The sequence below is a fragment of the Taudactylus pleione genome, unplaced genomic scaffold (assembly GCF_031769625.1).
Source record: "Taudactylus pleione unplaced genomic scaffold, aTauple2 ptg000290l, whole genome shotgun sequence".
NCBI lineage: Eukaryota > Metazoa > Chordata > Amphibia > Anura > Myobatrachidae > Taudactylus > Taudactylus pleione.
The window spans coordinates 4005047-4019436 of record NW_028284692.1 but is presented as its reverse complement, the minus strand read 5'-3'; the positions used below and the strand labels follow the sequence as shown (position 1 = coordinate 4019436).

At 42.7% G+C, this 14390-nt stretch overlaps 1 protein-coding gene across 1 annotated transcript; it reads left to right on the top strand.

The window, feature by feature from the left end:
* Positions 1-4694: 4694 nt before the first annotated feature.
* Positions 4695-9555, top strand: ARMC7 (armadillo repeat containing 7). Its single transcript, XM_088482585.1, has 3 exons — positions 4695-4925; positions 5603-5746; positions 7545-9555. The coding sequence occupies exons 1-3, from the start codon at positions 4841-4843 to the stop codon at positions 7886-7888; spliced, it is 573 nt and encodes a 190-aa protein (XP_088338711.1). The 5' UTR covers positions 4695-4840; the 3' UTR covers positions 7889-9555.
* Positions 9556-14390: the final 4835 nt, after the last annotated feature.

Sequence of the window (14390 nt, the reverse complement as noted above, 5' to 3'; positions counted from 1 at the left end):
CGACTACGGGGCTAATTGGATAGCCCCAAGCGAGCCCTGGGCGAGCTAATTAGCAGCGGTAATTTACGGCAGCTAATTGGATGTGGCCCTTAGTGGTTTCTGTGGTGCTGTGTAACCTTGACAAAGGTCCGTAATGGGACAGAAATCTCAGACTGCTTTTTTAAACACTGGTGGTACGCAAATAAAATATTTTTTCAATTTGATATTTAGTAAACAAAAAAAAGTTTTTTTTGCTACACTGAAGATGACATCTCGTGAATCAGTTTGAACACGGACTAGGCTGCTCATGGCAAGGCGACGTGAATTATCAGAGGGCCTGATTCAGATTTGAGAATAGAGTAAGATAGAGAAAGTAACTGTGTACCTGGTCAAACCATGTTGCAATGCAAGGGGTGCAAATACAAACCTTTTTTTGCATGCTTGGTAAATACTGGCTGTTGTTGCATATAGCCAGGGCCGATGCAAGGTATCTTGGCACCCTAGGCAAAGCTTCAGCCTACTGCCCTTCCTACCCCTAATATCAATAATTAACCCCCAATAATAATATTACTGTTTCAATTTGTTTTATCCAGAGCTATTGTCTGGGAGATAAGCTTCTTGCTATGTTTGGCTGGGAAGGAAAGGTAAAGAGAAAGCAAGGGATGGACCAGTGGCAAACACAGGATTTCTAGAGGGGGGTTTCTAAATGGTTGATTTTAGAGCGAGTGTGGCCAGTCCATGAAGAGGGCAGAATTAGTACTTATCCAGCTTTAATATGCGTCATACAATGTGTATTGTGTGTCATAATTTCAGCACATACAGGATCACAGTAAGTCATTTGATGCGGCAGTAAGCCATCCTGTCTGAGCTGGATGTTTATATTGTAGATGTGGGCACCATTCCAGAGCACTGTAGCAAGTCCGGGAGCCTGGATGAGCAGCAGAAGAACCTAGCACTTTCCTGGACATATATGTACATATTGGGCTCTATAGCAGTGCATCCCTAGTTGGTGCACAGTTTATTTATTACTGGCTGATACATGTTAAAAATTTCACAGGTGGTGCTAATTATTTCATTTGTGATACTGAGAAGAACATGTAGCACTAGTAAAATTCTATTATATTACTATTTCTACTGTGGTCATGGTATGTGCTGGGGAGGGGGGTTTCCAGGCAGACGGAAACCCCCCCTGCGTTTGCCTGTGTGGACACCGCCCTGGCAGCATTACAGTCTCACGACAGGTCAGACATGTTGGAATGGCTGTTGATGTTGCAACTTGCCAGAGAGCAGGGGAAAAGGTGTGTAGGGGAAGTTACCAGAATGTTACATTCTGTCTGAGTACTTATAAACTTTTGGTACTCAAATAGGCATGCACTGTAAGCACAAAATTAGAGAAGTGAGGGAGCAAGGAAAAACTTGAATATGACAGTGAGGGACCCATAAAACAATGTCCCCAAACCTCACACACTGGAATACCCTTAACTCACCACCGTTCCCTGACACCCTACCTCACACACTATAATTCCCCTAACTTCCATCAATTCCTGACTTAACCCATTGAAATACCCCACACCTACCACCACTCGCTGGCACCATACCTCATCCACTGAAATATCCATCACCCACCATACCTCCTTGACATCATGACTTACCAGCTGTAATTTCTCTTACTCACTTTCACTTCCTGACACCATGCCTCACACTTTCATATATATATATATACCCACTCACCCATCCCCAATCCCTGGCACCATACTTGCCCACAAAATCCCATTTCCAAATCTGACAAAAAAAATTGCTTATAATAGTTATTTAATAAATTACATTGTCTTACCTCAATATGACACTCATCGCTATTCATTCCTCCTCCTGCAGTCTACATTTGGTTGAGGTGTTCTCTTTTTAGCTTGAAGCTGCTGCTGTATTCCAACAATGGTCTGGACACACAGGGATAGCAGTTCTATATATATATATATATGCACATATCGGTCTATGTATAAATAATTTATTTATTTATTACCAGTTATTTATATAGCACACACATATTCCACAGCGCTTTACAGAGAATATTTTGGCCATTCACATCCCTTCCAAATGCACACACACACTAGGGGTAATTTTGTTGGGAGCCAATTAACCTACTGTACTGCAAGCACAGGAAGAATATACAGACTCCACACAGTTAGGGCCGTAGTGGGTATCGAACCCACGACCTCAGTGCTGTGAGGCAGTAATGCTAACCATTACACCGTCTGTGCTGCATATACATATATACATATACACACACAGAATATACAGAATGGTATTTGTAAAGGCCATTTAAATATCTTGTCTTTCCATATGCCAGTGTGTACCCCTCTACGTCTGTGCTCTTCCCTCTAGGTCAGTACTTCTCTCTATGGGGCAGATGTACTAAGCTCTGGATAGAGATAAAGTGGAAAGTGATAAATGACCAACCAATCAGCTCCCAACTGTCATTTTTCAAACACAGCCTGTAACATGACAGTTGGGAGCTGAGTGACTGGTCATTTATCACTCTGCACTTTATCACTTTCCGGAGCTTCATACATCTGCCCCTAGATGCTCTGTATGGTGCTGTACTTATAGTGTCCCCTTAACTGTATCATCCTTTTAAGGACATATTAAATTTGGATCGAAAAGTCCGTTGCTGGACTTTTCACAGTCATCTGAGGTTTTGCCGTTGCAAACTTATCACGCGCGTTCCAGCGTATCCCCGTGTTCAATTCTAAATTGGCGAAAGCGGGACCCGGCAAAAACGAAATCGGTGAAAAGTCCTGTCGTTTTGGGGGAAATCAGCCGACACCCCCCTAAAGATGCTCTGACGTGGTACCCCCGAATAGCCCTGGAAAAGGTATTAGGGGTCTTTGAATGGTCTCAATAGGAGCTATTTAGCATCTTTGGGAGAGTGGTGAAGAATAGCATTTAGCAACTTTTATCTCACGATATCTATTTACCTTATCTTCAGGTATCAACCACTATTCAGGTCCAACATAGTTAAAAAGATATCGTGAGATCATATTTCAGTTTGTTATCAAAACAGTGTGATCACCAGTTATTAATAAGATATTTAAGGGAATTCGCTATATTTTTGCTGATCCCAATAAAATTGAATACGATTTTATTCTAAACATTTTTTTTATGTACCCCACCTGTGAATTTACATGCAGTACAATTTGCTTTTTTACATTAAAAGCAAATTGGTGGAAGTCCAACTCAGCATGAGCCCCAATGTCTCACATATTTGAAACGTTTATTTTTTATGTTGCAACAGATGCAACTTAAAAATATATATTGCTTTTCTCTGGGGGTACCCAGGGTTACGCAGTACTGGAATATTTTTTGGTCTAATTTCTATCCTTATAACTAGTTTCAGAAACAGGAAGAAATCAGTGAAATCATTAAAAAAATAATGAAATAAGCATCCAGAATGTGGAAGCTATTATAAATCTTGTATTGAATTGTAACTTAAGGTAAGCACTGTCACCTCTTTTCTGCGTGCTGGTACCATTTTTTAATTGTGTGTGTGTAGGCTCCAAAGGGGCAGAGACCAATGCGAACATGTAAGCATCCTCTGAACAGTGCTCCGTAATATGGTGGTGCTCTATAAACAATAACAATTATTTGGGTATTAGTCTCCCTTGGTTTGGGCACACCTTGCTTTGTTTATTATAGTTTTATTACCCTCTGCTTGCTGGCGTTCACAGATTGCTGACATTGAATCATTTTGTTTCCGTGCACATTGCTGGGTGTCCTGAGGCTAAGTAGGCATAGGAGACTTTTTTTTCAGTGATTGAGGTGTTCATATACACCTATCCCATTTGATTTCGTTAATGGGAGCACAAATATTTGGGGTGCTCACTCTCCCAGAGCTGGCACCAACGTGGGCACAGGATATGCGTAAATATGACTTAACTATTGGGTCTGTATATGAGAATAAAATGTAAAAATGGGCATCCTTCTTAGATTAAAAGCAATTAAGGTTTTGAATATCAAAACAATATTGCACAATAGACATTTTTTATTTTAAGGCAACCTGTTTTAGGACTAGTGGTCCTGCAAAATTGGAATGGAAATGTTGCTGTAAGTAGTGTGAGGACATGACTGTATAGGAAGGGTAAAAGTAATGGCCAAACTCCACCAACTGAACATTTGCCACTGAATGAACAATGAGGCGAACAGTTCAAGGAACTGATTTGATGAATTCACTTGTCGTTCCAAGTACTGTTATACCAGTGGAAAACCATACCTCTCAACTTTTGTTGCAGGAGTTCCAGGAAAAGGGGGCAGCACCTTGTGGAAATGAGGCAGGGCCTCGCAGCACCCCAGTTCACATCACTGTGAGGTCATGCCCGGCACTGTCTGAGTTGCAGGGCAGCCCCCAGGCTCCCCCTACACTGTAAATAGATGCTTTCTATTCTCCCTCTGCTTTCACACGGGTGGAACAGAGGGACAGTCCCAGATAAAAAATCGTTCACTTTTTCAAGGGAAAATCTGAACGAAAATCGTTGGCTACAAAATTGTTATGTGTGTATGCACCATAATTCCCCCTCTATGTCCACGTGGACAGTAAGGAATGACGTTTAACAGTAACTGATGAGGTCAGGGTACCAATACTGAAGGGGATCCAAAGGTAGTGTAAATAAAGGGTAGTGGCTAGATCCCCTTCAGTATTACTACCCTGATGTCATCAGTAGTACAACTGCTGGCAGCGGCTAGGGAGGAAGTCACTCTGCATGAGGCGCATCAGAGAGCGTCTGCAGTTCCGCCAGGCATGTGACGTCAGTTCCGCCGCTGAGTTATTGCTCCCGGTGTATGATCCGGTAGCTTGCTGCGGAGAGCGATGAGCGGCCGACAGTGTGCAGGCGCAGACCGGTTCCAGTATCTCCAAACACTGGTGACTGAGTTCCAGGACACGGACAGCGCGGGTGAGGACCGAGGGCCCTGCTCTTACTATATCCAGCGCTGTGATTACTGCCTGACACACACAGTGCCAGGATGTACACAGAGAAGATACATCACTGTATTACACACCAAACTGTCCCGAATGTGAAAGGGGCGTGGTGGACTAATGTGGGCGGTGTTGGTATCTGGGGCGGAACACCTCTTTTGTTCCCATTTCATATTTCTAAATGTCGGGAGTTATGATATTCCACTTCTTGCATTATAGGATAGCAATGTAATTATGAAAAATGTAGTTTCTTATTTGTCTGACACAAAGGCAGGTATATTATTGTGTTCTGTAAAAATTCATGACCATGAAATCATATTTGATCAATGTATTAATTGATACAATTAATCTATACAATCGATTAATTCATATAACTGCACTCCTTAAGGGTAATAGCTCTGCGCATCAGTATTTCATGAACGTTTATATCTGGTCTGTTTAACCTTAGTTATCATATTTATACTGTAGATCAGAATAACCATCCAAACATATGGCTGCTTACATACAATTTATTTACTATACACACACCATATAGTATATTACTAAACTCAATTACACATTAGTGCTGGAGTTCTGCCGTTTGCCCACCTTCCATTGTGAAAGTTATGTTACTGTTGCTGTTTTGGACTCAGTAATTCTGATTTTGTTTTTTAGAAGCCAAAGAACAGGTCCTGGCAAATCTTGCTAACTTTTCCTATGACCCCAAGAACTTCTCTGATCTCCGACAATTGCAGGTTATAGATTTGTTTTTGGACATGTTGACTGAAGACAACGAAACCCTGGTGGAGTTTGGAATAGGTACATGATTTAGTGGATGGTCAAGTGTTCTGGCTGTTGAACAATGAAAATTAAATATATCAGGATGATTAACTGAAGCAGTAAAAATATCTTAAAAATAACAGTTAACAATACCACAACACATAGATATTGGCAATATAGTATATCATAGTACTAAAGTGTAATTCCAAGACAGGCCGTGACATGTCCATCTAAGAAGTATGGGGGTGCTATAGAGGCCCCTGTGCCATGTGTGCACACTGATGTGGACCTTTGTGCACATCTCAATAGGGTATTAAGTCTAACAGTACATAACTATTCAAAATGTATTCTTTATTGGCTCATAAAATGTAAATGCAAAAAACGGATTAAAACCTTAAGCAATATTTAGGTGAAATAATCAGTTGCCATGACAATCCAATTAAGTAACCTGTGCACAAAATCTTGAAAACATGACCTGGTTAAGGTAACTAAGGAGAGAATGGAATCCCTTGGTCCTAGCAGAATTACATGTGTTCCTCTCTGTTACAGCCTACCAATCACTGTATTCTCAGAACATCATTGTCTACAAAACATTCTGATTTTACCATCCATCCATCCTGACTTAACACACTTGGCGATGTGCTCACGATGTACGATTTCCCTTGAACTCTCCCCCGGCAGCTTCCCGGCAGTCCTACACACGATTTGGAGTAAAAATTGTCCAATCTGACTTAAGATCTATCGTGCATCCAGTGCATTGTGTCCCAGCGTGGCAAATCTGCCCTACAACACGGCAGATCTGACAATGCGATGTGCGACCAACGGGACGCGCATCGTGAGTGGGGACTCACGTTTTGGGCATTTTTTACACGATCTGTCGTTCCAATGTATCGGAATCGGCAGGATATTGTGAAAAATCTCCAAGTGTGTAGGAGATAGCACCCCCAATCCAAGATGCAGGTGCACACTTCTGACACCAAGACAATAATAAAATAGTTGTTGAACTCTGATTATATAGATTTTATAAACTGACTTTTATCAGAAACCTGAGAGTCTTAGGGGTGTATTTACTAAAGTGAGAGTTTTTAGAAGTGGAGATGTTGCCCATAGCAACCAATCAGATTCTAGCTATTATCTTCTAGGAGGTGCTAGTTAAGTAGAATATGATTGGTTGATATGGGCAACATCTCCATTTCTAAAAACTCTCACTTTAGTAAATATACCCTAATTGAGGCGTACCATCTACCAAAACAAGATGACCTTTCAGATGGGAACCTACACTAACACTGTATAATTTTAATGTGGGTCTTGCCTAACTTTGTGCCTCTGAAATACAAGTTATATTGGTAGGAACCATGTTGCTCTGAATACAAACACCTATGGATATATAAATGGCTGGGGTGCTGGGCCAAAAAGAAGGCGGTCACCGCTTTCCAAATATATACTTTTCAAAAGGGGGGTGGGTCCGCACACTCTAATTTCCAAATACATTTAAAGGTGCTACACTGTTGTGACTGAAAATAAAACACAATCCAAGAAGACAACAATAAAGTAGTTGAACTTTGCAAAAAATTTGCTTTTACAATAATAATAAGATTCTTAGTACATATGGTAGACTCCCATCAAATTATTATTTGTTTTTTAGGAGTATCATTCTTTTTTAGCCCATTTCACTGCAATTTGCAGTGACTGGTATAAATCATGCACCTTAAATAATCGCAAAAACACTTTTTATATAAGAGTCGGTATATATACAATTGATTCAGAAATGTTTTCATGGCATTAGGTCAAATTTGACAGTCTCTTTTAACCTTAGCTTGTCTTTTTTTCTTTCAAGGAGGTCTTTGTAATTTGTGTTTGGATAAAGCCAACAAGAGTCACATATTGTCTTCTGGGGGCATAAGTCTTGTCATCAACTGTCTATCCAGCCGGCGCGAAGAGACCGTCCTGTCTGCTGTTACCACACTCATGTACTTGAGCACAGCTGCTTGCCGTACTGAAATCACCACTCCTCCTGTTGTGGAATGCATGCTCCGGTTCTCTCTTTCCGCCAACCGCAGACTTAGTAACCTGGCCAATATATTTCTTGAGGATTACTGCGCTGAACAGCAAGTGCAGGAAGCAAGGACGCTGAACAGGCACACAGCATTGGGGATACCTCTCCCCACAGACTCCTCATAGAGATGGCTTCTTCTATGGACTATGCACCCTGTGATGATTTACTTATTACCCTTTGTGTAAATATTGCAGGCAAATGCCAGATGATGTGAAGTGCAGGACTTCCCTGTATTGTCAGTGTTATTCACCTGCTGAGCAGACATCATTTTATAGATATGTGCTTATGAATCAGATATCATTACAAAGTCATATTCTAGAACAGCCATATTCTTCCTTTGGTAGTTCTGATGGTGAACTACACTCTCCAGTATACTTAAAATGATTGCACCTTTAATACATCAGCCAGACCCCCCGGGATCTTGCCGATGCCTGCAAGTCACAGTCTATTACATATACTCCATGGTCTCTTGATATTGGATTCATTTTTGCTCACAAATCAAAGAAACCAGCCCGGCCATGTGTGTAATGATTTACAGCCCGCCATAGATGGTGACGTGTTCCTAGAGCCATATCTATCTATATCGGGTGACTACAATCACCATCTACCTGGAGAAGTTCCTTTTGAATGTTTCCATAACTTCATAATAAATGTATTAAAGAAGCATGTGTGGCCCAAATTATTGGCCATCTTGATCTATTTTGCACTCCAGTAATAGGAATGGTATAGTACTGTGTGTCATTATGGCCAACTCATTGTTTTTGTGGAGATTTGGGAAGCGTACTCCATAGAGGGGAATCAAAGGAATGGTTGTCTTTCTTCAAATTGGTTTCCTGTAAAAATATATGTATAAAAGAATAATATCACCATTGACTTTCATAATCTTATTTTGCAAAAAGTTATATCTTAATAGAAAGTGTAACAATCTCAGCTTAAAATCAACATACCTAACTAATGTAATCCAAACTAGGAGATGGACGCAGTGGAGATATTTTCGTAACTGAGTGATATTTTGCTACTATGCATTTGCGAAAAGTCCAGAAAGCCCTAACTGCGCATGCGCGATTCCAAGTGTCCTATGCCATTCGCAATTGCACACCAAATCACTAAGATTTGAGAAGGGGTTTGCAATGCCTGGGCATATCAGGGTGGAGACTGGAATGTTTCCTAAAGTGATCACAAGAAGGGGCCGTTTCATGGGAGTCCTATGGGAGTGAATGGGAATGCTGCTGTGTCCCAATCGCAAATACAGTGCTTCAGAGGTCATGTTTAGTTGGATTACAGCTAGAGTAGATCGTAGGCTACCACAAATGTCGATGGTGCAACCGATGTTGGAGTGTTTCCAATCTCTATTGCAAATGCACAGGCCACGAAGCTTGAAAGTAGGCGTCTCGCCACTCGTACACACCATTGCACAGTGGAGAACAAAGGGAAGGCAGATCAGCATTTGCATATTCCTGCAACCGCTTTTGAGAGAGCGGCTGCATTACCAATCATCTCTGAATCAGGCCCTAATATCGCTAACAAAAAGAGCAACATATTTAGTACAATTGTATAGGGATGGAGTCAGATTAACGCCGGCCGGCGGAATCCTGACCCAAGACTAAAGATAGGCGCCGAAATCCCGATAGCCAGCATCCCGAACGAAGTTAAGCAGGGCTTTCTAGCTGTTAGCCGCTGAAGGGGGGGGAGCGTTGGGTTTAGGCACCCACAGGGGGACTTAGGCACCCCCTGAGGAGAGTTAGGCTAGGGAAGGGGGGTTAGGGTTAGACACCACTGGGGGAGGTTAGGCACCCCCCCAGGAGGGTTAGGTTTAGGAAGGGGGGAATAGGGTTAGGCACCATCGGGGGGAGGTTACGGTAGGGCACCACTAAGGGAGGGTTAGGGTACTCACCAGACCCAGTCGGTATGTAGACCATTCGGGCTTCCAGGCGGCTAATGAGCAGTTGGCATTACATACCGATTCCCTTGTATCAATACATACTGTAACACGGGGTATTGAAATGAGGACTCCAGACAGCCAGGTACTTGGTAAAGCAGTGTCTTTTTAATGGTAGCAGACCCTGCACCTTAGCATACGTGAGGTTAGGCCTGAAAACACACACACAGGCACATAACAGAAAATAAGCAAACAACATAAAAGTTAATGTCTCAGTACTCCTTGTGCTAATGTCCTGTGGACCCTTCAGGTCCTGGCACCCTAATGCTAACCACCACCCCCAGCCTATCGCCTGGTTAGCTTATCCAGCATCAGGAGCAAGGAGCATCAGGTCTTTGAGCGTTTTAAACCCTTCCTGTGCTCCAGTGATTATTCCAGCTGGATCTGTGTAAATGTGAAAACCTGGAATTCCATACCTCCACTGCTAATGCAGAATGCACAGGTTTCTCTCCAGCTTCCCTTGGAGGGAGCGGATTCCATCAGAATGTGGGCAATTCAGGTGAGAGAATATCCCCTCTGAACAAATGCATAACAGTCTATTAGTAACCCAGATCCAAAATACTGGGTTACTAAGACCCTTACATTAATATAAGTTGGTCTCATTGTTTGTTAATCGTCAACAGGGCCAAGCCCTGAATTTCAATGCTACAGTTTTTTGAGGCTACATTTCTTTTTGGGCCCTTTCAATACGGGTGTGAGCTGTAAAATTGTCATCAGTAGACTGAAATAATGTTGAGATACATTTTATATTAATCCTGCATTCAATATTCAATTTTAAGACCTTCAACGTTATCTTTTAAAAATGTGTTTTCCTTATGTAGGTAATATCGTGTTGCATAGTACAGGAGTTTGGAGTAGTCCTGCCATAATTTTTTGTTGCGAGTTCATAAGTGTTGTTTTCTATGTCTCCAACCAGTTTTTGTGGCTCTTATCATAAACAAGTTTAGATCTGTCATCATGGATTGTATGTCACTTTTTGAGGCTAGTATGTTAATAGATTCTATCCCAGGATTGAGAGCTACTGGAGGGGACAGTGGAGATGGAGTATGTGAGGTTTGCCTTTCCTGGCATGTAAAATAGTAAGTAACATCTGAGGTAGCACCAGTTTTGTTTATATAGATGTTTCTATTACTGTAGTAAATACTCTTACATTAAAAATAAAGCTTTACAATAAATTGGATGTATGTTTGAAACATGGGGGAATTTTGTTATCTAGAGTAGTATAGAAGATTCGTTATCTTAAATTGAAATGGGATTATTCAATTAGTGACGATGTGCCTGACCAGTACACACAGTATTGGGCCCTTTTACGTCAGTGACGGATTGTTGCAAAAACCAGATCCCCTGACAACGGGTTCAGGGCATCAGTGAAATCCAACAAATCCTGATTTGCCGATCCTGACCAAAATATGATCGGTATCAGCAAATGAGAGATTTTTAACAGAATTTCCCCGACGGGTCAGCAATCATCAATAGTGGTTCTAGTTGGATCAGGCAAACGGCTGCCTGATGTATAGGGCCCTTACCACAGATTTTCCTGCACACGTCTATGGGTGCAAGAAAACTTTTGCGATGTTGGTAATTGCTAATTCAATACACCCCATAGAATGACAAATGGATTTTTTTCCCACCTATTTTCAGATGTACTAAATGTTTATATAGCCCACTTAAAGATTTTACAAGAGTCAGAGCCGGCCCTAGGCATAGGCATTCTAGGCAAATGCCTAGGGCATTTGGATTGCCTAAGGGGCATCCAGCGGCTCAGTACTGTTAGCGGGTCAATGCACTGGGTCCCGCGACAATGAAGGGGCCTGCAGCCGGCAGTACTAATAATGAGTCACACACTGACTCATTATTACAGTACTCTGCGCTGCTGCTGGCCTCGGGCAGTCTGATTGTGGCTCCTTCTTATCCTTCCTCTGACCAGGCTGTCACTCACTATGCCTGAGACCATCCCCTCCCCCCGAGTCCCCATTCCCTCCTGTCTATACTACATAAATGCCCACTCGTTGCCCTGCCTGAGACCACGCCCCCTAACCTCAGGTCTCCGCCCCCTGTCTATTCTACATGCACACTGCTTTCTCTACCCGAGACCCCGCCCCCTAACCCCGGGTCCCCGCCCCTTCCTCTCCAGTCTCTTCTCTGTCATCATCTCACAGGCTCTTCTATTGCCTCGCCTATCCTGTGCCATGGAGCCCAGTCCCAGCAGGGACCACATAACTTCTTCCAGGACAGGTAAGTGCCAGTATCATCTAGGGGGGTGGTCATGGTGTATTAATGTAGTGTGTGTGTGGGAGGGGGTGTATTAATTTTATGTGTGTTTATATTATCTGTTTTATAAGTTATATGTGGGTCACTGATCACTGTTCTGTGTTTTATGGTGCTCACTGCTGCGCACTCTGCACTATATAGCCCTCACTGTGACGCACTCTGCTTTATATGTCCCTCACTGTGACGCACTCTGCTTTATATGTCCCTCACTGTGATGCACTCTGCTTTATATGTCCTTCACTGTGACGCACTCTGCATTATATGTCCATCAATGCTGCGCTCTCTGCTCTATATGACCTTCACTGTGATGCAATCTGCATTATATGTTCCTCACTGTGACACACTCTGCATTATATGTCCCTCACTGCGACGCACTCTGCATTATATGTCCCTCACTGCGACGCACTCTGCACTATATAGCCCTCACTGTGATGCACTCTGCATCATATGTCCCTCACTGTGACGCACTCTGCATTATACGTCCCTCACTGTGACGCACTCTGCATTATATGTCCCTCACTGTGATGCAATCAGCATTATATGTCCCTCACTGTGACGCACTCTGCATTATATGTCCTTCACTGCTGCGCACTCTGCACTATATAGCCCTCACTGTGACGCACTCTGCTTTATATGTCCCTCACTGTGACGCACTCTGCATTATATGACCCTCACTGTGACGCACTCTGCATTATATGTCCCTCACTGTGACGCACTCTGCATTATATGTTCCTCACTGTGACGCAATCTGCATTATATGTCCCTCACTGTGACGCACTCTGCATTATATGTCCCTCGCTGCTGTGCATTCTGCACTATATAGCCCTCACTGTGATGCACTCTGCTTTATATGTCCCTCACTGTGACGCACTCTGCATTATGTTTTCACTGTGACGCACTCTGCATTATATGTCATCACTGTGACGCACTCTGCATTATATGTCCCGCACTGTGATGCTCTCTGCATTATGTTTTCACTGTGACGCACTGCATTATATGTACTCACTGTGATGCACTCTGCATTATATGTCCTCACTGTGACGCACTCTGCATTATATGTCCCTCACTGTGACGCTCTCTGCATTATATGTCCTCACTGTGACGCAATCTGCATTATATGTCCCTCACTGTGACGCACTCTGCTCTATATGTCCATCAGTGCTGCGCTCTCTGCTCTATATGACCCTCACTGTGACGCACTCTGCATTATATGTCCCTCACTGTGACGCACTCTGCATTATATGTCCCTCACTGTGACGCACTCTGCATTATATGTACCTCACTATGATGCACTCTGCATTATATGTACCTCACTGTGACACACTCTGCATTATATGGCTCTCACTGTGACACACTCTGCATTATATGGCCCTCACTGTGACGCACTCTGCATTATATGTCCCTCACTGTGACGCACTCTGCATTATGTCCCTCACTGCTGCGCACTCTGCACTATATAGCCCTCACTGTGACGCACTCTGCATTATATGGCCTCACTGTGATGCACTCTGCATTATATGTTCCTCAGTGTGACACTCTGCATTATATGACCCTCACTGTGATGCTCTCTGCATTATATGGCTCTCACTGCAACGCACTCTGCATTATATGACCCTCACTGTGACACTCTCTGCATTATATGTCCTTCACTGTGACGCTCTTTGCATTATATGTCCCTCACTGTGACACACTCTGCATTATATGTACCTCACTGTGACACACTCTGCATTATATTACCCTCACTGTGACACTCTCTGCATTATATGGCCCTCACTGTGACGCACTCTGCATTATATGTTCCTCAGTGTGACACTGCATTATATGACCCTCACTGTGATGCTCTCTGCATTATATGGCTCTCACTGCAACGCACTCTGCATTATATGACCCTCACTGTGACACTCTCTGCATTATATGTCCTTCACTGTGACGCTCTTTGCATTATATGTCCCTCACTGTGACACACTCTGCATTATATGTACCTCACTGTGACACACTCTGCATTATATTACCCTCACTGTGACACTCTCTGCATTATATGGCTCTCATTGTAACACTTTCGGCATTATATGTCAGTCCAGGTTTTAAGGATAACCATACTTGAGCACAGCTGACTTAATTAGTACCTCAGTTATTTTGACTTAACTATCCATGCTTAACCATGGATATCACAAACACCAGGACTGTTAGTGTGCCTTGAGGACCGAGGTTGGGAATCACTGTGTTAGATAATAATTTTCATTGCCACTTGCAGAGCTTGTAAAATTCTATTTTGTTATATGGCCACCAGATGGCAGCAGAGCCTTTTTAATGCTAAGTGTTTCTGGATGTTACAGTAATTATTATTATTATCCTTTATTCATATGGCGCCACACGGGTTCCGCAGTGCCTTACAAAGTACAGAAACAAATGAGCAC